This window comes from Zea mays, chromosome 6 (genome assembly GCF_902167145.1).
Source record: "Zea mays cultivar B73 chromosome 6, Zm-B73-REFERENCE-NAM-5.0, whole genome shotgun sequence".
NCBI lineage: Eukaryota > Viridiplantae > Streptophyta > Magnoliopsida > Poales > Poaceae > Zea > Zea mays.
In genome coordinates this window covers 101682209-101709265 of record NC_050101.1, presented here as the reverse complement: position 1 = coordinate 101709265, position 27057 = coordinate 101682209, and the positions used below count along the sequence as shown (strand labels likewise).

At 45.9% G+C, this 27057-nt stretch overlaps 2 protein-coding genes across 17 annotated transcripts; both read right to left on the bottom strand.

Annotated features, from left to right (window-relative positions):
* Positions 1-8641: 8641 nt before the first annotated feature.
* On the bottom strand, positions 8642-24094 carry LOC103629645 (uncharacterized). Of its 16 annotated transcripts, none has more exons than XR_004850224.1 (4): positions 23846-24069; positions 21743-21957; positions 19973-20142; positions 8845-9021 (listed from the first exon to the last, which is right to left on the bottom strand). XR_004850224.1 is itself a non-coding variant. In XM_008650735.4 (4 exons), coding segments are annotated over exons 1-4 (534 nt in total). In that variant the 5' UTR covers positions 23848-24083; the 3' UTR covers positions 8845-8984. The 16 variants fall into 16 exon arrangements, 11 of the variants coding, with proteins under 11 accessions (XP_035815924.1, XP_008648957.2, XP_035815921.1 ...); XM_008650735.4 differs by lacking the exon at positions 21743-21957 and adding an exon at positions 20225-20549 and having other exon boundaries at positions 23846-24083; XM_035960028.1 differs by lacking the exons at positions 8845-9021; positions 21743-21957 and adding exons at positions 9028-14575; positions 20225-20549 and having other exon boundaries at positions 23846-24094.
* Positions 22014-22843, bottom strand: LOC100278674 (uncharacterized). Its single transcript, NM_001175072.1, has one exon. The coding sequence runs from the start codon at positions 22726-22728 to the stop codon at positions 22264-22266; it is 465 nt and encodes a 154-aa protein (NP_001168543.1). The 5' UTR covers positions 22729-22843; the 3' UTR covers positions 22014-22263.
* Positions 24095-27057: the final 2963 nt, after the last annotated feature.

Below are 27057 nucleotides of genomic sequence, written 5' to 3'. Positions count from 1 at the left end.
CTCAGCAAGTATCCTGTTTGGCTGTAGTGGACTAGCTTTATGTGGGGATAAGTCAAGCAGTTGCTTTTAGTTGGTCAGATTATTATTTACTAGTAGAAAGCCAAGTTTTAGCATTAACCCAAGTTATTAACCCGATGTACCCTTTCCAAACGGAAAGAATACCACTTACCAATACCATAATCATAACCAGAACCATCAATCTCATAACCACCTGTACCACAATGTCTCTGATCAAGTACCACTAATCACTGGAGCTCCCTTGGCCGCTCATAACCGTGAGCACGGCTGATATATCAGTTTCATAACACTCTGCAGAGGTTGTGCACTTTACCCACAAGCCGTGATTCCCTCTTGCCTCGGGCCGATCAAACCCTTAAACACTACCAAGGTGAATAGGCAGGGTTTCACTACGTAGCCTTTACAAAGATTCCCCGGGACTGTAGCCACCCGTTAGGTTTCCTAAATGCACCGCACTCCTCCCCAAGGGGCGAACCCAAACTTGGCAGAGCGAGCCGCATACACCGAGCCCCATTGACGGCACGACGGCTAAGTGAACTACATCCCGGATCCTCTAATTATTCAGCTAAGGGCACCCCATTCCACCCTCATGGTTGCACTGTTTTCCCGGGCGGTCATCCATAGAACAGGTCCTTACGGAGAGGCACTCGAGAAACCGCTCGAGTCCCCTTGAAAACCACAAGTATGATCATAAAGAAGAACGGGAAAACAGCGTATCATAGATAACCACATCATGTTCATTGATTAGAGTTGAGCAATAGCATAAAGCTAAACAGTAATAATCCAACCCAGATAGGTAAACAAGGACATGGATAACAAAAGCTAGTCAATCCTTAGGCATAAATGTGTAAGCGGGAGGTGAATTAAATAATGAATAGGACAGAGATAGGTCAAAGGACACTTGCCTCCACCAACCGACTGCTGCTCAGGGGCTTCTCCTGCGAATTCCTCGGGCTCTTCGACCGAATCGTTCTCTATGCGAGCGCAAACATACATACATCCATCCACATATTTAATACAAAAGAACAGTACACCATACAAGATAACAAATAAAGCGAATATGCATCAAGTATGACATTCGATATCGCATTTGTTATGGTTAGAAAGAAACAGGAAAGGGTCTCGCAGGGGGTTAAATCTTATGCACTAATGACACAATTGGTTTTTAACAAAATAATTCTGTTATATATATTTATATATACTAATGGAAACCTAATCACTTTTAGTTGATCAACATTGCACAGGGTAAACAATTAACTACGTGAATCAATAGCATAACGGAATTTTAAATTAAACTTCCTATTTTCCCATAGCATGAACAGTGATTAGCCTACTTAAAATACAGTAATTATAATCACAGAAAGTAAATAAAATAAAATAAAAAATAAATAAAAAAAACAGAGGGGGGGGCGGTTGAACCGGCCCTAGGGGCGGTTGAACCGGCCCGGGGGCAGGCGGCCGAGCTGGGGCGGCCGAGCGCGGGGGGCGGCCGAGCTGGGGCCGGGGGCGGCTGAGCCGGGGCCGAGGCCGGCTGAACCGGCCCGGGACAGGGGGGCGCGGCCAGGGGGCCAGGCGGCCGGGGCGCGGGCTAGGGGCGGCTGGCGGCCGGGCGGGGCGCGGCTGGGGGCGGCCAGCGGCCGGGCCAGGGCGGCCAGGGGAGCGGCCGGGGCGGGCCAGCGGCGGCCGGGGCCGGCTGGGCGCGGCCGAGGGCCGGCCAGCGGCGGCCAGGGGCCACGGCGGGGCTGGGGCGGCTGCCGGCGCGGCCAGGGGGCGCGCGGGGGTGGGGAGAGAAGAGGGGAGGGAGGAGAGGGAGGAGGGGGAGGGGGCTCACCGGCGGGGATCGACGGCGAGGGGCGGCCGGCGGCAGGGGGCGGCGCGGCGGCCTAGGGTAGGGGGCAGGGGCGGCGGCGGCTTAGGGCAGGGGTAGGGGCGGCGCTAGGGAGAGAATGAGAGAAAATGAGAGGGAGAGGGAGAGGGTTTGGGGAAAAAGGGGAGGTGGGGGGGGCGGCTTGGGCCAATTGGGCCCAAGGGGGGCGCCAGGGGGCGGCTGGGCCGGCCGGGGTCGGCCCAGGGCGCGGGAGAGAGAGAGAAAGGGGAGAGAGAAAGAGAGAGAAAGAAAGATAAAAGATTTTCCGCTTGTTCTCGAAATCCGATCTTTTAGATGAATGCGATTGCACTTTCAAACAACCAAAAATGCAAGGGCGGCATGGTGCATCAAACAACATAAAGTATTTAGGGTTTTTATACATACGGGAATTCCAAACCGAATCCCGCTAAACTTTGAAAAAGGTCAAGGTTTAGCGAGGGGAAAAAGAAAAAGAAAAGGTAACGCCCGAATTTTGGCGAGTAAAGAAAGAAAAAATTCAACTGCAAAAATTCGGGGCGTTACAGGAGCCTTGCCCTTAACAAAGTTAGACAAGTTCTTAGGAGGGGCATTAAGTTTGACATTGTCTCCCCTTTGGAAGCCAATGCCATCCTTGATGCCAGGGCGTCTCCCATTATAGAGCATACTTCTAGCAAATTTAAAATTTTCATTTTCTAAATTATGCTCAGCAATTTTAGCATCTAATAATGCTATATGATCATTTTGTTGTTTAATTAAAGCCATGTGATCTTGAATAGCATTGATATCAACATCTCTACATCTAGTACAAATAGAAGTGTGCTCAACGGTAGATGTAGAGGGTTTGCAAGATTTTAGTTCTACAACCTTAGCATGCAACATATCATTCTTAGTTCTAAGGTCGGAAATAGTAGAATTGCAAACATCAAAATTTTTAGCCTTAGCAATCAAATTTTCATTTTCTACCCTAAGGCTAGCAAGAGAATCATTCAATTCCTTAATCTTAGCAAGCAATTCATCATTATCATTTCTAAGATTAGGAATTGAGACATCACATACATGAGAATCAACCTTAGCAATTAATCTAGCATTTTCATTTCTAAGGTTGTCAATAGTGTCATGGCATGTGCTTAGCTCACTAGATAATTTCTCACATTTTTCTACCTCTAGAGCATAAGCATTCTTAACCTTAACATGTTTCTTGTTTTCTTTAATTAGAAAATCCTCTTGGGAATCCAAAAGATCATCTTTTTCATGAATAGCACTAATCAATTCATTTAACTTTTCCTTTTGTTCCATGTTAAGGTTGGCAAAAAGGGTACGCAAATTATTTTCCTCATTACTAGCATTATCATCACTAGAGGACTCATATTTAGTGGAGGATTTAGATTTAACCTTCTTCCTTTTGCCGTCCTTTGCCATGAGGCACTTGTGGCCGACGTTGGGGAAGAGAAGTCCCTTGGTGACGGTGATGTTGGCGGCGTCCTCGTCGGAGGAGGACTCGGTGGAGCTCTCGTCGGAGTCCCACTCGCGGCACACGTGGGCATTGCCGCCCTTCTTCTTGTAGTATCTCTTCTTTTCTCTCCTCTTTCCCTTCTTGTCGTTGTCCCTGTCACTGTCACTTGATAATGGACATTTAGCGATAAAGTGACCGGGCTTACCACACTTGTAGCAAACCTTCTTGGAACGGGATTTGTAGTCCTTCCCCTTCCGTTGCTTGAGGATTTGGCGAAAGCTTTTGATGATTAAAGCCATCTCCTCATTGTCGAGCTTGGAGGCGTCAATTGGTTGTCTACTCGGTGTAGACTCCTCCTTCTTCTCCTCCGTTGCCTTGAATGCCACCGGTTGTGCTTCGGACGTGGAGGGTTCATCAAGCTCGTTGATCTTCTTTGATCCCTTGATCATACATTCAAAGCTCACAAAGTTCCTGATTACTTCCTCGGGAGTCATTAGTGTATACCTTGGATTACCACGAATTAATTGTACTTGAGTAGGGTTAAGGAAAATAAGTGATCTCAAAATAACCTTAACCACCTCGTGGTCATCCCATTTCTTGCTCCCGAGGTTGCGCACTTGGTTCACCAAGGTTTTGAGCCGGTTGTACATATCTTGTGGCTCCTCCCCTTGGCGAAGACGAAAACGACCGAGCTCCCCCTCGATCGTTTCCTGCTTGGTGATCTTGGTGAGTTCATCACCTTCGTGTGTGGTCTTGAGAAGGTCCCAAATCTCCTTTGCATTCTTCAACCCTTGCACTTTGTTGTATTCCTCCTTGCTTAGAGAAGCGAGGAGTATGGTTGTGGCTTGGGAGTTGAAGTGCTCGATTTGGGCCACTTCGTCCGTATCATAGTCTTCATCCCCTACGGATGGTACCTGTGCTCCAAACTCAACAACATTCCATATACTTTTGTGGAGTGAGGTTAGATGAAATTTCATTAAATCAGTCCACCTAGCATAATCTTCGCCATCAAAGGTTGGCGGTTTGCCTAATGGAACGGAAAGTAATGGAGTAGGTCTAGATGTACGAGGATAGTGTAAGGGGATCTTACTAAACTTCTTGCGCTCTTGGCGCTTATAAGTTACGGACGGCGCATCGGAGTCGGAGGTCGATGTTGATGAAGTGTCGGTCTCGTAGTAGACCACTTTCCTCATCCTCTTGTGCTTGTCGCCTTTCCGATGCGACTTGTGTGAAGAAGATTTTTCCTTCTTCTCTTTGTGGTGAGAAGAAGAGGATCTTTTCTCCTTCCGTTTGGAGGAGTCCTTCTTCTTCTCCTTCCTTTTGGTGCGGGATTCTTCCGATGAAGTGCTCCCTTGGCTCGTAGTGGGCTTGTCGCCGGTCTCCATCTCCCTCTTGGTGTGATCTCCCGACATCACTTCGAGTGGTTAGGCTCTAATGAAGCACCGGGCTTTGATACCAATTGAAAGTCGCCTAGAGGGGGGTGAATAGGGCGAAACTGAAATTCTCAAAAATAATCACAACTACAAGCCGGGTTAGCGTTAGAAATATAATAGAGTCCGCGAGAGAGGGTGCAAAACAAATCGCAAGCGAATAATCGAGTGAGACACGCGGATTTGTTTTACCGAGGTTCGGTTCTCTCAAAGCTACTCCCCGTTGAGGAGGCCACAAAGGCCGGGTCTCTTTCAACCCTTACCCTCTCTCAAACGGTCCCTCGGACCGAGTGAGCTTTCTCTTCTCAATCACTTGGAACACAAAGTTCCCACAAGGACCACCACAAGTTTGGTGTCTCTTGCCTCAATTACAAGTGAGTTTTGATCGCAAGAAAGAAATCAAGAAATAAGAAAGCAATCCAAGCGCAAGAGCTCGAAAGAACACAAGCAAATCTCTCTCTCTAATCGCTAGGGCGTTGTGTGGAATTTGGAGAGGATTTGATCTCTTTGGTGTGTCTAGAATTGAATGCTAGAGCTCTTGTAAGTAGTTGAGAAGTGGAAAACTTGGATGCGATGAATGGTGGGTGGTTGGGGGTATTTATAGCCCCAACCACCAAACTAGCCGTATGGTGAGGCTGTCTGTTCGATGGCGCACTGGACAGTCCGGTGCACACCAGACATGTCCGGTGCGACAGCCACGTCACCAAAGCCGTTGGGTTCCGACCGTTGGAGCTCTGTCTTCTGGGCCCGCCTGGATGTCCGGTGGCGCATCGGACATGTACTGTTTAGTGTCCGGTGTGCCAGCATGGGCGTGCCTGACCTCTGCGCGCGCTGCGCGCGCATTTAATGCGTCGCAGGTAGCCGTTGGCGCCGAAATAGCCGTTGCCCTGCTGTTACACCGGACAGTCTGGTGTACACCGGACAGTCCGGTGAATTTTAGCGGAGCGGCTGAAGTGAATTCCCGAGGCTGGCGAGTTCCTGAGGTCGCTCTTCCTTGGAGCACCGGACATGTCCGGTGTACACCGGACAGTCCGGTGAATTATAGCGGAGTTGCCTCTGGAATTTCCCGAAGGTGACGAGTTTGAAGTTTGAGTCCTCTGGTGCACCGGACATGTTCGGTGGCACACCGGACAGTCCGGTGCGCCAGACCAGAGGTGCCTTCAGTTGTCCCTTGCTCCTTTGTTTGAACCCAATACTTGGTCTTTTTATTGGCTAAGTGTGAACCTTTGGCACCTGTATAACTTATGCACTAGAGCAAACTAGTTAGTCCAAATATTTGTGTTGGGCAATTCAACCACCAAAATTAATTAGGGACTAGGTGTAAGCCTAATTCCCTTTCAGTTATTATATGTGGCAGCTTCGCATTCAGCAGTAAGTGCAGCACTTGTCCAGGAGAAGCTTGAAGGCCAAGTTAAGAGGCAGGCCCCAATATATTTCGTATCCGAAGTTCTTAGTTTATCAAAGAAAAATTATACAGAATTGGAGAAGGTACTGTATGCTGTTTTGATGGCCTCCAGGAAGCTTCGGCATTATTTTCAAGCCTACAACATAATTGTTCCTTCTTCACAACCTCTGAAGGATATTATGAGAAACTGAGAAGCTACTGGAAGAATTGGAAAATGGGCTGCAGAGCTCAATGAATTTTGTATTGATTATGTCCATAGATCTTCGATTCAGTCCCAAGCGTTGGCAGACTTCATTGCTGACTGGACGCCAGGGGCTCAGGAGGAAGAAACGAATAAAGATGTCGAAGCATGGACAGTATTTTGCGATGGGTCTTGGGGAACCTTCGGGGCAGGAGCGGCTGCTGTGTTGATTTCACCTTCCAAAGTTAAAACTTGTTATGCAGCAAGACTTGATTTTAGTTGCACAAATAATATCGCTGAGTACGAAGCTCTGCTCTTGGGTCTTCGGAAGTTAAAGGCAATGGGAATCAGAAGGGTCATTCTTGAAACTGACTCCCAAGTTATTTCTGGTCATATTGACAAGAGCTATAAAGCAAGAGACCCGAAGCTTGAAAAATATTTAGATACAGTCCGAAGGATTGAGGCTTCCTTCGAAGGATTCTCTGTTAAAAATATTCCTCGTGGAGAAAATGAATACGCTGATCTATTGGCTAAGTCAGCAGCACAGGGGTTGCCTTTGCCTTCGAAAGTATTTTTCGAAACAATAAAAGCACCTTCGGTCGAGCTTCTTGAAAGAGCGGTTCTTAACATATCCCCTGTCTATAGTGAAGATTGGAGAACTGAACTCATCTCTTTCCTTCAGGGTAATTTTCTTTCAGATGACGAGGCTTATAACAGGAGGATAGAAGCAAGAGCTCGACCATATGTCATAATAGAAGGGGAACTATACAAGCGAGGGGTCTGTTCCCCGTTGCTCAAGTGTTTATCCAGAGCCAAAGGCATAGAATTGATGAAGGAAATACACGCAGGCCTGTATGGATCTCACATTGGACCTAGGCCTTTGCTTGGGAAAGTTTTTCGTCAAGGATTTTATTGGCCAAAGGCAGCTTCAGATGCAGCAGATTTAGTCCAAAAGTGTGAAGGTTGTCAGAAATGTGCAAGAGATCAAAAACAACTTTCGTCTTTAACTCAATTAATACAACCCATTTGGCCGTTGCAAAGGTGGGGCCTTGATTTGCTAGGCCCATTACCACCAGCACAGGGGAACTTAAGATATGTGGTAGTGGCAGTGGAATATTTCTCCAAGTGGATTGAGACAAAGCCCTTAGCCACAATAACTTCATTTACTATTCAAAAATTTTTCTGGCAAAACATTGTTTGTCGCTTCGGAGTGCTGAAGGCCATTACTGTGGACAATGGGACACAGTTCGATTCCGAAGCCTTTAGAGAATTTTGTGATCAAATTGGCACGAAAATCCATTTTGCATCAGTCCGACATCCAGACTCAAATGGACTTGTCGAAAGAGCTAATGGGATCATAATGACAGGAATAATGAAGTCAATCTTCAATCAGCCCAGGGGAAAGTGGCCAGACGAGTTAATCAAAGTGGTGTGGAGCCATAACACAACCATGTCAAGATCAACATGTTTTACGCCCTTCAAATTATTGTTTGGTGACGAAGCAATAACCCCGGAGGAGGCCAAAGCAGGATCAATAAGAACAGTAGCTTCGGCAGAAGGCGAAGACGAAGCTTATTGCTCTGTAGAAAAAGATGCTATAGAAGGGTTCAGACTTCAGGCTGTGGAAAACATCAATAAATATCAAGCTGAAACAATAAAATGGCATGACAGAAAGGTCAAGCTGAAGAACATTGAACCAGGACACTTGGTACTTCGAAGAGTAGCCAACCCTGAAACAGTAGGCAAATTACAGCTGAAATGGGAAGGCCCCTTTTTGGTAGTATCTTCGTCAAGACCCGGTTCCTACAGATTGAAGGATATGGACGACAACGACATTCCTAGACCATGGAATGCAGATGAGCTTCGGCGATATTATGTTTAGGTTGATGTAATTTTTTCTATTCTTTTTTGTGGCACCCTTTTCCTTTCCAAAGGGGGAGAAAGGTTTTTAATGGGGCCACAACATGTAATTTTCCTTATTTCAATTCTATAAGAGTGATATCCCCCAAAAATGTAAATGTAAATGCAAAGGAAAAAAGAAAAAGGAAACAGGGAGAAGCTCAAAAGTCGTTCCTAAGGGAATGCAGAGCTTACAGCGAAAAATAAACGCTGATTCTGCTGAAAGTAAAAGGCGAAAAAGCTCCCAAGGGAGGCTTACAACGAAACGTCAACGCTGATACACCGAAAAGTAAACGGTGAGGCCAAAAAGTAAACGACAAAAAGATTTGAATCATTCCTAAGGGGATGAAGGGCTGTGATTATGGTTTTTGAACATGTGTCCCAATATTCATTTGCACGATACATTTTCATCATGTCATTTGCATTCATAAACATTCATTTAGACATATATAGAATCATCATCATACCACACAAACAAGACAGGTACTTCAGCAATGAGGAAAAACTTTGAAGGAAATTTTTTTTATGCTTCGTTGTGTACGAAAAGAAGGGAAGGTGTTTTTCGCCTTCGGCTCAAAAGAGAAGTTTCGTCCACAGCAAAGCAGATTGTACACAGATAGCAGAAACAAAATATATTACAAGGTATGTACAAATTTACATGAGTTGTTCCATAACTATATTACAAAAGTTTCTCTAGAATTTTTGCAGGAAAATACATTGTAAGCAACTATCAAGCTTCAGGCTAGGCTTCTTCAAACTTCAGCTTCGTCATTCTTCAGCTTCGTCATCCTGCGTATACCAAATAGCAGAATAAGAAAGGTGCAAATTTCAAGGAAAAGGTAAAAGTAACAAATATCAGTTTCTTACCGGTTTAAGATGACTACGAGCTTCGTCACCTGCCATTTTTTGCTCGCCACTTACCTAGATCTGGGTCATGAATCTATTCCCAATGCTTCGGGCCAGGCTTGGGATATCTATCAGATCTGATGCTGATAAGCTAAAGTTTGGTCTATTCACAATATTTCCATGCGTACAACCAGCCTTCAGAAAAGCGGTAGCTGTGCCCCGAGAAGCTACCAGGGCGCAGAAGTCGGCATGCCCACCAATAACTTCGTCAAGGGCATCAACCTCGCCTTCAATATATTCTAATGTGCTGGGCAGATTTTCAGCTGAAGGTATAAATTTTGCAGAGCTGGCTCCGACAGAATAAAACACATCCTTCAGCCGCTGCACACATCGGCTGCCGAAGCTTAGGCATTTCTCTTGAAGTTCCTTCAAGGATTTCTGCAAATTTGAATTTTTATCCATCTCAGTTTTTAGGCTTGCTTCAAGGTGTTTCTTTTCTTGCTCAAATTTTTCTGATTGTTTCAGCAATTCATTCTTTAAGTTGTCGTTCTCTGCTTGGACTTCAGTCAAGGAGCCTTCTATAGACTGGATAACAAAGTCTTTCTTTTCTAATGCACCTTCGTGTTCCTTAACCATGATTTCAAGGTCTTGGATGGTGAAGTCCTTCTTTTTCAGATCAGCTTCGTAATTTTCAACTTTTTCAGCCAAATCTTGGATGCTGGCTTTGTTTTTCTCGTCTTCGAGATCTTGTTGCATTTTTAGAACCTTACTTAACAATATGCTCTGTCAAAACAATATTTGTTAAAAAACGACCTAAATAATAATAATAATAATAATAATAAAATAGCATTAATATTTGTTACCTTAAAATTAGCATAAAGTAAGCTTCCAGCGATATGGTGTCGTTGGTAGCGGCAGAGGTCCGCTTCCAGCTTCGGCAGGCCAATATTTTTGGAGAGGGTCCTAACAATTTTAGCTTCGCTGCGGTTTCGAAGGCATCTCAGCTTTCCTTCGTTAACCCCACCAAACAGTGTAGCTCCTGGCTTATATCCGCAGGATATGGCATATTTTTTAAGCTCTTCTTTTTCAGCATCTGTCAATTCTTGCCCAAGTAAATCTTGAAAGTTAAAATCTTTTTCTTCCAAAGTCTCTTCAACTTGTTTTTCCCCTTTTCAGTAGCTGTGCTCACTGTAACCACAACAGCTTCTTCCTCAGCCATTTTCAGAAGTATATTATCAATAACTTCAAGTGTGTCTTCCAGGTTCAGATCTTCTGTGGCCCCGGTTTCGGCCCCAGTAGCTTCGGCTGCGCCGGTTTCAGCTTCGGGGGTTTCCACCCTGGTAGCTTCGGCTGCGGCGCCTTTTGCTTCGGCGGTCTCGACAAAAGCAACTTTCGACACTGTCGTCGGTGGCGGCGTCTGATGAATCACATCTGCTATCTGAATAATTCTTCGTTTTTTCCGCAGTGTAGGACCTTCTTCTGCCGAAGCTGCTTTGTCCTTCTGAAAAAACTTCGTCAGTTCCGGCGCCAGCGGACTTAGCTTGACAGGCAAGGGTTCAGTCATTACCTTCATAATCTCTTCTACATCGGCAGTAGAAGGTGTTGTAGGAGTATCTTCTTCCCGAACCAACGTTTTTGGTTCTGGAGATGCAGTTTTTCTCTTTCTTGCAGCAGCCACCTTCGGCTCAGGGCTCAGCTTTTCGGGACTCAGTTTTTCAGAAATCTCCTTTTTCTTTTTAGCCACTTTGGTGCTCTCTTCGTCAACAGCGCTAGCAATTCTTTTTCTCTTCGGGCCGTCAGCATCTCCGTCCAATCGCCCATAGTCAGAATATTCGAAGCCTATAGCATCAAGTACTCTGTTTAGCCTTCGTTTCGGCCGGGTGCCGAAGGCTGCTGTCATCAATTGGTCCTCCTTTTTAGAGTAATTTCCAAGAATTTCAGTACTCATTATTTCGATTGTATCGAGCCATTCTTGGCAAGGAGCCTTAAAATATTTCTTGAACTTATAATGGTAGGGTAGATGGACAAGCTCCCCTTCTTTCTTCTCCCCTGTAGGCTTCGGCATAGTCCACTCCTTCATAGTTGGAAATACTCTGAAGGCAAGAAATTCCTGCACTAAATCCCTAGTGCCAATGTGCTCTGCAATATTTCTGAATTCAGCCAACGCTTTTTGGGTTGGACCTTCTGGTGTCATATTGCACTGAGGTCGGGTTTCTCCGAAGATTAGTTCAAGCGGACTCTGCACAAGCTTCTCCTTGTCGTCATCAACCTTGACGTAGAACCATTCCGATTTCCAGCCTGCCAGCCACTTGCTTTGATAGCTGATGATAGGAAATTTTGTGGTTTTTCGATATGCAAAGTTGTAACAACCAAAATTTTCATGTAGCCCATCCTTTCTGTCCTTTGTTTGATAGTGTAGCTCATGTACTCGGCAGAAACCTTCGGCAAATGGCTCCACTGCTTGGCTTCGGAGAGCCCAAATATAAACACTGAGCCTAACAATGGCGTTAGGAGTCAGTTGGTGAAAATAAATCCCAAACTTTTGAAGCACATCAGCAATCATCCTATTCAAAGGAAATCTCAAGCCAGCTTTAAGAAAACTCTTAAAAATCACTATTTCATCCTTCTCTGGCTTCGGGGTAGTTTCCTCTCCACCGAAGCGAATCAGCTTTTTCTCATCTTCACTGAAGTAGCCCGATTTCACCATCTTGGAAAGATCAGCCTTGGAGATAGTCGACTTCCCAAAGTCCAGATGGCTAGGCTTGCTCGGTACTGAGATATTGTAATCATCATCAGAATCAGCCTCCTCAATATCTCTTGTTCTGCTTCAGCAGCGGGAGCTTCTCCCGACGTCACCAATCCAGATCGCTGCATTGCTTCCGAGATAGGAACTGTCTCCACACCTTCGGCTTCGTCTCCCTCACGTTCAACTCTAGCAGTAGAGCGCACTCTGGCCATTTAATTTTGAATTTCTTGAAAATTTTCTTGAAAAATAATAGTCTTCTCTTCCGAAGCTATTCTTCTGACGAAGCAAATTCTAAATTGGAGCTTCGTTTGAATGCGAAAGTTAAGCTTCGGCTATGGTCGAAAATTTTGGCAGCAAAACAGTACAATAGCAATGAATGTTGTGGTAACTTCACACCTACCCGTCTGTTTATATAGTGTTACAGGTAAGAAGGTGAATCGTCAGGATTTTTACACCAGGCAAACAGTTGCTCGCACCCGCTGAACAGTGGGCCGCAAGAACCAGAACAGTGAATCTGCATGGTGGGACCGCTGCACGCTTGAAAGCTGTATCGTTTCTCGACAACGAGCTCAGGGAAGGTGTTTTCGGACCTTCGGCTTCCTGAAGCCTAAGAGACTTTTTTCACGGATCAAGCTCGTTACGAAAAACGATCTAGCACCACGAAAGGGCTACTGTTGGGACCATGCTTCGTCGCCGAAGGTCCTATAGAAAGAAACAGCTTCGGCTGAAGCTGCTTGTACACGATGCCGAAGGTGCCACTTTGTGAAGCTTCGGAATTACAAACCGACTTAAACATAGAATGACTTTTTAGTCCATAAGAGTCCGAGTCATTGTTGTAAATTTTTACGAGGGGTATGATTGTAATTCCTCACGGGCCGTGTCCTGTGCCTATAAATAGTGAACAGTATTCCTTTACTGTTCACGCATTCTTGTAATTGCAAACGCTTCACTCGGGAATTATTATCTGTCAAGGCAGAGGTATAAATGTTCATAAAACATTATGTTCAAGCATCTTAAATTTGTATGATAAGATATGTGAATAATGTCAATTATTTCTGATATATTCATCTTTAATGTTTCACATTGTATATTACTTTGTATTATCTTTGTAATTTTGATTACGAATGTATAACCTTCGTAATATTCTGCTCATGGTCTTCGTCCGAAATTCATTAAATCCTTGAGGAAATAATGCTTCAGCGGACGAAGGGCATTAATATTTGATATTTTATGTTGCCTTGTTCTTAATTCATAGCATTTGAGAGCAAGTCCCCAACAGTGCTGTTAGGTTTATTAATTTACACCCAATAGTAATTGTTTGTTCTGTGTTGTATAAATATTTATACCTTTTCTATTAACCCGATCAAGATAGTAATTAAATTTCTCCGGTACGAAGGAAGTAGCTTTTAATTTACATTCGTTCGAGGGTAGCATTTAATTTACACTAAATTTACACGTCTCGATATCATGCGACGTCACCATCCATGCGTGCGTGCGTGACCAGATCAAGTAACCAATGTAAGGGCCCATTTAGCATTGTTCTTTTTTCCTTCATCTCAGCCATCGTGAACATGAGCTTATAGTTAGCCCGAGCCATTTTATTGTTAGGTGCGGGAGCACTAAAAAGGTAGATTATACATCATTTGAAAAAAAATACTGAAGCAGTTGATTTATCAAATAAATTGTAAAATGGCTCCAGCTACTTTATGGAAGCCAAAGGAGCTTGAGCTGAAACTATTTTCAGATTAATCTGAGCTCTGCCAAAGGAGGTCTAAATAACGAAATGGTACAGAGTACTCCATTCTTGTTGCTCCAGCTCATGCCACGATCTGATAGAAGAGAGTGTCAGCGTCCAATCCTCGGCCCAGCCCACACTCAACAGCTTCGAGCGTTCATGCGCTCGTGGGCTGGCCCAGCCAGAAAGCTCATCACTCACATCTCAAAAGCCAGGCTGATGAGAGGAGGGGACTCTTCTTTTTAAGCTGTCCACAACCCCTTTGGCTAGCTGATGTGAGACTAAAACCGAGGCACTGACTACCGGCCCCTGACATCCCATCTCCTTGGGAAGCCCCCCAAGGCAGGCATGGGCCAACCGGGCTCTGATACCAGATGTCAGTGTCCAACCCCCGGCACAGCCCACACTCGATAGCTTCGGTCGTTCATGCCTGCCTTGGGACACTCGCATGAACGCTCGAAGGGGGTCTGCTAATCTGCTATGGCGTACATTGTGCCAAGCGTGACCTTGCCTTCCTCCTCCGTGCGCCCGCCGCGAGCGTCAGGCACGGAGCAGAATTCGACGAGCTAGCACCCACGCGGCAACGCCGGCGCGATGACCGGGAACATGGCGCCGACGACGTACGAGGAGGCCGTGCAAGATAGTTTCAGCGAGCACGAGGGCAGCCGACACAATGCACGGCAGCCATGACGATGTTTGCTGCAGCGAGTACTGCCCTCTGGCCTCTCTGCCATGTCGTTCCCAGCTTCTTGTCATTGCTGGACAACAGCCTGCACAGAAGCAATGCAAACATTCCGGTGACGCTTCCTCCGAGCATGAGCCAAGAGGCACACCGTGACTTTGACGTGCGGAAGTGCTGCGCCGAGGCTATCTGCCTTGTGGTAGATAGCAAGCAGAACGCCGCCGAACCCCGAGAACGACGTAGAGACCAGCGACAAGGTGAGTTGGGCTGCACACTTCAGTTCCTTCTTCCGAACTTTGCTCTGCTCTGGATCACTGATCTCCCCGTTAATTACCTGCAAATTAAAACCAGTGTCGTCCTCGCGATAATAGAGGAAGTGGAAGCCGCCAAAAAGGAGTGATGGGATCAATGCAAGATCGAGGCAGGAAGTAGTAGGCTGTGGGCAGGAGGGAATAGGTGATCGATATGCTTGTCGAGAAGAGCGAAACCACGGCAATGCCGAATGAAGAGGATCTTAGAAACCCTGAGCCTGACTCCTGGTGATGAACAGTTCCGGCTTGACGCACTAGTAGAAAAAGGATCAAAGCCTGCGGGGACGATATATTTTTACAAGCGGATTCGGTTATCCACCGACTGTGTTATTTCTAGTGGCGGTTCCTTAAGAAAACCGCCACTAGAAATCGTATTTCTACTGGCGGTTCCTTAAGAAAACCGCCAGTAGAAATCCATGATTTGTAGTGACGATTTTCTTAAGAAACCGCCACTAGAAATACGATTTCTAGTGGCGGTTTTCTTAAGGAACCGCCACTAGAAATCATTTTTATCCTTAATTTTTCGAATTTTTCAAACGGCCTCGTATGACAAAACCACCAAAATAAAAGTTGTAGATCTCTAAAAGTTATGAAACTTTGTAGTTGACAACTTTTTTATTTGAACTCATTTCGGTTCTCAAAAATTGAATATAAGTATGTCAAATTTAAAATTCAAATTTTGCAAACTACCTCGGATGATGAAAAAAGTGTCAAAATAAAAGTTGTAGAACTTCAAAAGTTATTTATCTTTGTAGTTGACAACTTTTTTATTTGAATTCGTTTAGGGTCTCAAATAAGCAATTTACACACAAATGGTTGTAATATGCACTACCGGAATCCGAGGCTTTGCCGAGTGTTGTATTCTTTGCCGAGTGCCTTTTGTCGGGCACTCGGCAAAGAAGGCTTTGCCGAGTGCCGCCCTCGGTAAAGTTAGGCTCTCGGAAAAGAGCCCCTTTACCGAGTGCTGAACACTCGGCACAGGTAGGCACTCGGCAAAGACAAGTTTGCCGAGTGTCACACACTCGGCAAACGGGGCTCTCGGCAAAGGGCCGTCAGCGGCCGTCCCAGAGCTGACGGCCGTCAGTCTTTGCCGAGAGCCAACGGCTGGCACTCGGCAAAGATGCTTCTTTGCCGAGTGCCACGTAATAGACACTCGGCAAAGCCCTCTTTGCCGAGTGTCATCTCCAGACACTCGGCAAAGTGTATTTTCATTTTTTTTATTTTGTCTCCCAAACTTTTTGTGGTATGTTCCTACACTATGTAGACCTACATGTATCATTTGTGGACAATTATAACATAGTTTCCATAGTTAGTAGATTTAGTTCGTTTATTTGAATTTCTTTGGAAAATTCAAATTTGAACTGCAGGTCACTCGAAACTTGGAAAACCGTGCATGAAAAAATGATATTCATGTTACTTAGCATAAGTTACGACCGATTGCAGAAGCGTACCGGAAACTTCGAGCAACATGCTCACTAAACATGGCCGTGAACTTGGCATCCACATGTTTAAAAATTGTATAAAACACAAACAAAGTCAGAAAATCATGAAACTTGTCCACGTGTCATGATATCATATGTACAGGCTGTGATAAAAATTTTAGAATGTTTGGAGAAAGTTGTGAGACACTATGTGTAGAAATCTAAGAGATCCACATGAAATGTAAGAGTTATTTCATGTGGATCTCTTAGGTTTCTACACATAGTGTCTCACAACTTTCTCCAAACATTCTAAAATTTTTATCACAGCCTATAAAATATGTCGTAACACCCAACTTCCTATCGTATAATATAAAATATGTCGCATTCGTTGCAAATTCTTGAAATAATGTATGGATACATCATTTTTGTATGCAGGATTTCTTTAGATGCGATGCTGGATACGAGACTAGGGCGGATGTGGTGGCCACCACGTGCTGTAAGAAGCTCGTCGTGGACATGCACTATGAGGCCCGCATCCAGGCCATCATCACCTACCACGGCTCCGTCCTTGGGGAGAAGGTGACCAAACCTCAAGCCCGAACCATGTCGTTGACCAGGGAGCAGTACCTGCAGGTAAAGTCATGCATGTTTGGTACCAGTACTCCATGCATGAATTTTATTTTATCTTCTGATATGCACTTTATGTGTTTACTTTGCAGGTGATTCCACATTGGTGCGTCGCACATCCTCTGTGCTGGGAGCAGATGGTGGATAGGTGGTGTTCGGCTGAGTGGGACGAGGCACACACAGCTAGCCGGGAACGGCGTTTGATGATGCAAGGCCCGTCCCACCACCAAGGCAGCCGGAGCCTGGGCCAATATGCCGAAGCATGGGTACGCCACCTTTTTTATTTAGATATATAGCACTAAGTTAGATATTATTTCTAACTATCTCGTTGGTTTTCGTTGCAGTCGGCGTCACATGGTGGCAGGCCTTGTTCCACCTTCTCGGCCTATGCTATAGCCCATAAGGGTAAGGCGACGTCCGACGTCACCTACAACCCGGATGACGGGCCCGAGGCCTACACCAACCCCGCCGTCTACAGCCGCCTCCATGACTACACCGCCATGGCACATGAGGTCCATGGCCCAGACTATGATCCGAGCACCGAGCCGATCGACCCCGATGTGCTGATGAGGGTCGGAGGAGGCAAGAGACATGGGCGGTACTGGATTGCCGACGGGGCAATCGACTCGTCCTCCACTCCCACTCTGTCTCAGGTGAGAGCAAGGAGCACGGGCTCGAGTCCAGCCATTCGACCTCGGCACGACAGCTCACAGCATCGCATACAGCAACTCGAGGTTAGTGCTTCTGTAACTCGTCCTTCCTTTAGTTATATACCTAGTCTTTGAGTTACTATAACGTTGGCTTGTAATATTACAGACCCAACTAGAAGAGATGGAGGCGAGGATAATGGCGGAGCGGGCGGCGGCTGATCAGAGGATGGCGGAGATGTTCCAGTACATGCAGAGCCTTGGCGCCGCACAGGGCATCGCTCCGCCACCTCCATTGTTCCCCCCAGTTGACCCTACTCTCTTCCACACTCCTGTGAGTATCAAAATTGTAGTTAGATGTTTGTAATGCATCTGGTATAACACATGCTATCTCTTCTCTGTGCAGGGCCAATCTGGGGCGGCATCCAACAACCCTCCGGAAGGGTTCAGCCCAACGCAACCCCGTCCAAACCGCCCACCTCCATGAGTCATTGTTTTAGACTTCAGAACTTATGTATAATACTTATGTTTCTGTTTGATACTTATGTGAGAGCTTGCGACGTTTGAGACTTATGTTTGTGTTTAATACTTGTGTTGAACACTTATGTTTGTGATGGATATTTATGTTTGTGGTCACGGTTTTATGTTTGTGTTGGCTATTTATGTCTGTGATGATATTTGTGATGTATATATGTGATATATATGTGATATCTTCTGTTTGTGTGGATGGAAAACAAAAAACAAATAAAAAAGGTACATACTGGTCACTTTGCCGAGTGTAACACTCGGCAAAGAGGCTCTTTGCCGAGTGTCTGGGTCATAACACTCGGCAAAGAGCACAGACCTGGGCACCAGCTTAGGTTCTTTGCCGAGTGTTATGTCGTCGGCACTCGGCAAAGAGGTCGGCGTTGCCGAGTGCCTCACAGAACACTCGGCAAAGAGCCTAACATGGGGACCCTCCCTGGCGGGCTCTTTGCCGAGTGTCCCAACTGGCACTCGGCAAAGAAGGGCTCTTTGCCGAGTGCTGCCAGGAGGACACTCGGCAAAGATATCTTCGTTGCCGAGTGTCACCGTTGACACTCGGCAAAGCCGCCGTCTCCGTCAACCGGCGTCGTAACGGTCGCTTTTCTTTGCCGAGTGCTCCCTGACACTCGGCAAAGATATTTGCCGAGTGCCCGAGAAAAAGTACTCGGCAAAGAAGTCTTTGCCGATGCACTGTTTGCCGAACCTTCTTTGCCGAGTGTAACACTCGGCAAAGCCTTTGCCGAGTGTTTTTAAGGCTTCGCCGAGTGCTTCCGGCACTCGGCGAAGCTATTGATTCCGGTAGTGATGTGGAGAAAACAACTACAAACTAGACACAAGACATGTCATAGACGGAGTGGTAGGGGAGGGTACGCGCGAGGGTGAGGTCGACGGTTCGAATACTAACAACCGCGTAGCGCGCGAATTTTGCGCGAAAAATGCGCGACTTGCGGGTGGGGTGGGCCTAATAAAAATAAATTTTTTAACTATTTTTAAAATATGTTTTATGTTTCCTAGAAACGATTTGCACTGGCGGTTTTATTACGTCGACCGCCAGTGAAAATCGATTTTCACTGGCGGTTTTATTACGCCGACCGCCAGTGAAAATCGATTTTCACTGGCGGTCCTCAGTTACCCGCCTGTAAAAATGATGATTTCTACTGGCCCCTAGCACTGGCGGTTACGAAAAACGCCACTATAAATAGGTTTACAACCGCCACTATAGAACTTCTCTGTACTAGTGACGACGGCCTTCATCTTTAAGGTGTGGAACATGAAGCATGTGGCAGATGTGAGGGCGGTGAACGCAAAGAACGCTGAGAGCTTAAGAGTCAGATTCAGCTTGGCAGTTGGTCCATGCAGGAAGAGTATGTCGGTAATTAAGCGGGAGCATGGAGAGTGTGATGAGGAGCGCGGACGACGACTGAGTTGAGGTCAGAATTCAGTTCTCTCTCTTTGGTAACGGTGGTACCGTGGTAGTAGTAGTAGTGCTAGCGCTGTTTGTTACTCACGCCATTCTGTACCTGGCATTAAATTAATGGCATGAAATATTATTAGCGGCAAGTTACTTAATCAATTAAACTCAGCTCATATGTGATTATCATTAAGTACACAGCTTATAGTACTAGCTAGTTCATATATTTAATTGTGATGATATTTCATGACGGCCGGCCAGTGTAGGAGGGATCTCAGTTGGGTAACATCTATCCTACACGGAACAACATATTTGTCTCATATAGAGTTAGAATTTAGAGCTTTTCAGTGTATCTATATATAAAGAGTCGCCGCAGAACTATCATGCACAAGGAATTATTTTTCACATAAAATATATAGCTTCTAGTCAAAAACAAACAAACAAACAAACACTAAAAGAAACATATATAGGTGACATAACACAGGAATTTAAAACTGAATATGTATGTATGCATGCATGAATAATACGTAGATGAATCAGCATAGAAAGCAAAGAGGCCGTGACATATAAATTGTGATTAAACACCACAAATAATTTGCCATGTTCAGTTAACGATCCAAATTTATATATCTTTGCAGGGTGGTGTTGGGTGTATATGACGAGCTGACGTGTCTCGGAGAAAGGGGTGTCAAGTACGTCAACCAAACAACAAAGAAAAAATCGGTGCAAATTAAAATGGCACAGTATGAAACAAAAGACTGGGGGAGAGGGGGAAGGCGGATTTCGTACTGGATCAGCAGGGGGGCTGTGAGGACTGGATCTGCATGATGCGTGATGACGACGCAGCGCTGCTTCTCTTCATTTCCAATGTCCGCTGAACGATCTAGAGGAGGAAGGCGAGCGAGAAAGGACCGTGGTGCTTCCTTCTCCGCCATGTCCCTCCTTCTCCTTCCCTTCTTCTGCGCAAGGATGAAAAACAATTACCATGCAAGAAGGAAGCATATGCAAGAATGGGTGTGGTCTAGTCATCGGATTGACTACCCTTAGAAAGAGTGTGGGCAGGGGCGGATCTACGACCGGGGCTGCCTGGGCTGCAGCCCCGGTCGCGGCCCAGTACAAGTGAATAGGCCCAGTACAAGTAGTGTCTCCGCCTCCAGCTTCCAGCCGCCAGCCGCGTAACTGCGTCGGCGCGTCGCGTAATCGCATCCAGCCGCCAGCCCGCCAGCGGAGCAACTCAGCAGCGTCGAAGTGGAGACGAAAACAGGAACTACCGAAGTGGAAACGAGCAGGAAGCGTCGAAGCTGAGCAGCACGGAGACAAGCGGAACAGCGCTGCGTCCAGTGGCAGATCTGAATTTTGCTTCATCCTGGTCTCCAGGAAGCCAAGCACCAGCCACCAGGTAAGCCTCGTTCGGTTAGATTAGACCATGGTTTAATCTGGATTGGATCCAATCGAGCCCACAATTCATGACAAAAAAATCTAGAATTATTTTATTTCCCCTCTCCAGTTAAACCCACTATGGTTCGCACTTCGCAGGCCAGGGTTTTGGATCTGGCCGACCGACAGACTCAAGTTGTTCCTGTTCGTTCTATAAAGGTAGGAATATGTTATATTTCACTCGAGATTGGTCACTGTAATAATACAATTCACTAGCTAAAAATATGTTTGTAGATATTTAAAATGAAAATATTTTGAAGCATTTTTAAGGCTTAAGAACTCGGAAAATAAATTTATCTTGCAGCATCAACTCATGAACAATATGTATTGATTATTGTATTTCTAGAATTCGTATCGACTTATTTTTAGGCTACATATTTCTTAAATGTTTAAATTATATCTTGTTTCTGGTGTCATATTAAATATCAATTATATTTTTTGTTTGATTTAAAAAATTTTATAGACTTAGCTTATTAGTCCCTCTCTTGGATCAATCCTGGATCCGCCACTGAGTGTGGGTTATCATCTTTTTGTTGTTTTTAAGCTGTATGTTGTTTAAGCAGAGGCTAGCTAGAAGACGTTTCAAGGGTGTGTATCACCTCCATGTAATGCACTTGAAAGTTGAAACTATCTATGAATATAATCTTCCTTCATACAAAAAAAGAATGAATGAATGAAGAACGCTATCCTTTAACTTGAAGCGCCTACAAAATTAAGAACGAGTTGGCGAACTTCGAAGCCTAGCTAGATCGACTACGATTCGTCTTGAGTCGGACGGAGTCGGTAGTAGAATCAACTTGAAACTCCCGGATCGGTTGCGCCCGTTCTCGGACTCGTCTCCGTATTCGCGCCATGCATCGCACGCTCCCCCCGCTACTACACCCTCCCTCCGGGCTCCGGCCGTCCCTGCCGGCGTCATCTCAGACGCCGCCGGCCGGCCCGCTGTGCCCGGTCACACACACGCTAGCTAGCTCCCCTAAGGCCTCAACAAAATAAGGGCTTGGTGGTCTGGAAGACATGAAATCACCCACCACCGGCTACCGAAAGCTTTCGACTTTCCACCTTTAATTTCAGTCGCCTGAAAGCACGAAGAATAGAGAGGTGAGGAGGTAAGGAACTCACACAGTAGCAGCCTAGCAGGTAGCCAATTGCAGATCGAGGAAGGACCTAGCGAGATGGGCAACGGCGGCAGAGCCGCATGCAGCTTCCACTCTCCGCTAGCTTCCACTCTCCTCCCCCAGCCAGCCCTCCGCTACCTTTTACCTCCGTTATGAAACAGGTCTACCTTATATTATCTTAGTAATTCAGATCTCTGTCAGCTCAGGACAAATTCAGATCTGATCAAAAATTAATGGAGGAAATGAGTTCATCATGCATGCATGGAAGGTCATATGAAAGGAAACATTATATTCAAAGGGGATATTGGAATTACAATCGACCCTAAGGAGAACTTTAATTATTTAGTTACCACTACATCTATCACACTTATCTCGTAATATACACAGAATCAAAGCACACATTCTCAAAATTAAACCACATGGTGAGCCCAGCATCAGCCCACGCCGGCACACTAGTAGAACTATTAGCACACTCAAACAGAAGGACCGTCGAGGGTTCGCTTCGCTACTAGCTAGCTGCAGGATCTAGCCAGCGGGCGAGCGGAACAATCCTCTGAGCTTTTCCTCCACGCGAGCCGCAGCGCGCCCGAGGCGGTCGGAGCCGCTGAGCGTGAGGAAGGCGAGCGCCGCGCCGACCGTGAACAGCCCGAATCCGAGCAGGACATGCTCCGGGTTGTCCGCGAGGTTGGCCACGGTCCCGTGGAGCACCACGGAGCCTCCGCAGGCGAAGAAGAAGGCCGAAGCCTGGACGCGCCGGTCCCTGGGCTGGAGCAGCTCCTGCAGGATGACGGCGACGCTTCTTTCCTCTAGGACCTGGGCTCCGGCTCCGGCTCCGGCGGCGGCGGCGGGTTCTTCCTCGTCGCGGATCGCAAGAGTCGGCACCGGCGTCGGCGTCGGCGACTCCGTGTCCGTGGCCATCGATCGATCTACCTCGGCGGCGGCGGGTTCGTCGTCGCGGATCGCAAGCGTGGTCTCCGTGTCCGGGGCCATCGATGGATCGATGTAGCTCGGCGGCGGGGTTGGGTTGTCTCGAGTCCTCTCCTCGATCGCCTCTGGTGGAGCGGTGGGATCTTTGGCTGCGGGGTCTAGGGTTTGGGCTCCTCCCGCACACAATCATTCACTGGCTGGTGTTCTCGGGTCGGGTGCCCTTTTGTATAGCCGGAGGCCCGGAGTCTGTCTGAGACGTTCGGTTTGGGTCTGGACGCCTGGCAGGGGATATGCTCCGGCCGCGCGTCGTGATTCGTGAAGCGGCTGCGGCTCGCGGCTCGCGGCACTGGCAGTAGACAGTAGGCAGTAGGCTTGGAGTCTTGGCTGGCACGGCATGTTCGCGGGCTTGGGCTTCCCTACAGTTGGCGCAATTTTTTTCATGGGCCTGAGATTATATGACGCGGGTCTCCACCTTCTTTTGTTTGAGTTTCGAAATGTTCACGGGCCGGGCTTTTCTAGGTGGGCGGCGGGTGCGCTGTTCCTTTCAGCTTCGAAAGCCTCTCCCTCCCATCTCTGTAGCCTCGTCACTTCCGCACCTATTTTTTCTCAAAAAAAAAAAAGAAAAAAAAAAGGAAGACGCAGCAGCGCTTCCGCACCTACCGTTGACGAACAAGCAGATCTGCATCTTGTGCCAGCATAGCATGCCAAGGCGAGATCTCTACGCTTCCCCTTCTTCATCCTCCCTCTTTGGTTTCCCTGATGAATGAACTACTATCTGTCTATCTATATGGATCCTACGGGACATCCATCCATCAGTCTACATATTTTCATCTATAGCCCGATGCCAAGCAGAATAAGCAGCACCGCGTGCACCACAGGGGCAGATATATAGACGGCATAGAATAGCGCTGGCATGTCATGCACCCAAGACGTACACACCAATTTGCATAGCTTTGGCAAACTGATGAAGGCCGGCGAAATAGAAGGTAGGTAGTAGCAAAGCGTGTAAAATAGCTAGTGGTGAAGTTTCCTAAGTTCCAGGTGATGAAAAAAAATCTCCCAGAAAAGAAAACCAATGCAAGAGAGGTATGGAAGAGAAAAAGACGACGCTGCAATCACACCTACGGTCTGAAAAGCAACGACGAGCAAAAAAAAACAAGAAGAAGAACGAGGCACGTACATGTGGCTGCCTGCCGAGCATGAGCAAGATTGATGACGGCGGAGGCCGCCGGCGGCTGCACGGCGGCAAGCATGGTAGCGCGACCCGGCCGCGCGCCGTGTTTAGTCTACTCTAGTCTCACCTGATGTGAGGGGAACGGATGCAGCTGCTAGCTACATAGTAAGTGGACGAATTGAAGCATGTTGGGTCGTCGTGGGCCAATTGGCCATAATGGACCATTGGAGCCAGTCGCGGTCAGTCGACAGCGAACGTGGCTGCCGCAGCTAGGAAACAAAAACAATTTATCATGCACCAATCATCTTGCAGATCTTGCGCTGCCGGGGAATACGACGAGAGGGTGCCAGGGTGGCCAAAATGGAGGGGGCCGGGCGGATCTGGTCGGCATGAATAGCAAAGATCTCTACGTTACCACGGATCACCAGATCCGCTCTCTTCCCTCCCGTCAGCAGTAGAGGCGCAAAAAGTTGTAGATGACCCGTATCCCTTCCCAGAAGCACACGAGGCACATGACGTAGGGTTGGGCCTATGACCTCTTTCTCTTCTCTGTAATATGAAGGGGTGTACAGATCCTTATATAGAGATTTGAGACCTCTCAGGGGCAAAGCCGGTATTTGCCCACATAATCCTAACTAGGGTTACTTAACACTACCCCTTGGGCGAATACCGCGATCAACACATGCCTCGTTAAAACTCCGAAAAACCCAGTGGGAAAAAATATGGAGAAAGAGTGCATGGTGATACAAATTGCATTTGCACTTTGTTGCCTCGTTAAAAACCTCATGTGAGAAACATCAAGAAAACTCACCAAGGGAAAAGAGTACAACAGCTGTCATCGGGACATATTTCGATCCTCTGGGATCTAGATTCTATCGAATCTTCTACAAGGGCTAACTTTTAGAAATGTGCTCCCCCTGATCCTTGCAAAACCGTATCAATAAAGCAAAACATCTTCTTATGGAAGTATATGCACATAAAGATTTAGCAAACGGATTGTATATCCTTGCAAGGACTATTTCAGGAACTTGACCTCTACTCACTTCTAGGATATACGAGGTAAGTGCACGTATCAATATAAATAAGCCACTTTGACGGATGGTGTTCTATCGACTGGGTCTATATGTTTGATAGAAAGTTCCATAAAGATTAACATATTGATCATCAAGCTCACGCCTTCAGGGCATAGAATATAACATTTATTGTCTCACGATTATGATCAATATAAGTATTTGCTCCCCCTGACGGTGACATCTGTCAAAGTCGTTATCCCTCATAACTCAAGCATATTCTTCAAGATATATGACTCATTGTTCATCTGAAATAATGAGAATGGATGAGGTTGGGGTGCTATCATTTTCTATCTTACACCATAATTTATACATAGTTGTGCAAAGCAAATAACATGTCCTTCAATAGGACTTAGGGGATAATATAGTTGCAATAGTACATATTCTAAATATGACACATCGCTCCAGGCGTTCATCCATTGCAACATCTATGATGGTGTAACAAAAGTCCATCAAAGATCGTAATCCATCAGGGATTTTTCATCGATCAGATACATCGTTATAGTCTGTCATTCTGGCACAATGGGGATATTTTGCCAGTAACACCTAAACCTTTTAGGTTTCTGCCATCAGGGCTTTAGAGGATATCGTAATTCCACATCTAGTGGAAATTACCATGATTAAAACTCATGGAATGCACATGTGCTTATTCGGTTAACTTCAAGTCCTTTGGTACCTCATCTTATTCCTTTTCGGGTCTATATGGGTCTTTATCCCTTTATAGAGATTATCAAACTTTGGTGTTTAACACAGACTTTGTTTCTTCCAGAAAAGGTTCCATTTAGAAACTACAATCTCAACTAGGAGATATTCTCTCTACACATGAGAGTGATCATTCATCGGGAATGTATTATCCGGTATGAGATTTATATGTTGCATATTTATAATTCAAAGATATGGATCCTCCTAGGATCTCATGACGGATCTTCAGAATCCTATTAACTGCATAATTTAATTCATGCCATTTGCCAGATATATTACATAGCGGAACATTGTTTATTCAACACATACGTGGGATGGGTCTCTCACAAGACCACTTGAACCATCGCATTAACCACACATTATTTCAATAGTGCCCATAAATGTCCGAACTTCAAGCTCGTAACTTTCATTTTGCGATTATTGGTTCAGCCTCGATTGCATTTATCAATGACAAGAGAGCTTAAAGCACTCATGCCTAGGACTTTGTTTTGGATCCATTTGCAATCTAGAGGGGCAAGATAGGTGTCGACATATTTGTCTCCCACATTTAATAATGATCTTTGATCTTCGTCATTTCCCAAAACGAAAGATTCATTGTTCCGTATTCTCAGCACAATGATATTGCGTGCATTGCTAGGAATTTCATCATCAAGATGAACCTCTACGTGAGGCAAATCACCATCAAGGTGAATTAATCGGAGGAGAGTTATCATAGACCATGTGAATCTGCAATCAAAACATATGCTTTGACTAAGGCTGGTGGATCATATTCGCAGGCGTCCCCGAGAATAGATCAAATGCCAATAAGTCAAATGTGGATATGATATTAATCCCGGGTATATCCACATCTACATCAGGTAGAAGCATTCAGACCAATATGGTTACTCCTCAACGATTTCTGGCAAACTCAATATACACAGGAGTACACACCGAAAGACAGGTTTAGTTTGGCTTTTGTGCGTTTAATAGAATATTGAGGCATTACATTATATGGGCATTCCTCCCCCTAATGCCGAGATGTTCTAAAAGCATACAGATAAAATCCCCAACCACAATCATCTAGTTGTGGCCAATGTATGCTATTGTGGTGATTTATTTGGGAAATCTTACGCACATTACAGATAGGGATTTTATGCAGTGAGCATTGGACTTAGATTAATGTAGTGGCATGAATACTACATCTTTTTCCTTCAACATGAAGGGTTAGTCTCAACATCCAGCGAGACACGCAACACAAGTTGCTTCGTGGTTACAATTCTGCAAACTTATTGTTATTATTACCAAATGCACAGTCAATCATTAAGATTTAGACTAACATGCACAACACTATTTTATCCATAAGGCTTCTTCAGGGGCTCATGAATACCATTCGTCATTTGGAGCCATTAGTTGACTTTAGATCAACAAGTAAAATGACCATCAGGGTCTAACGCTCACAAAGACATT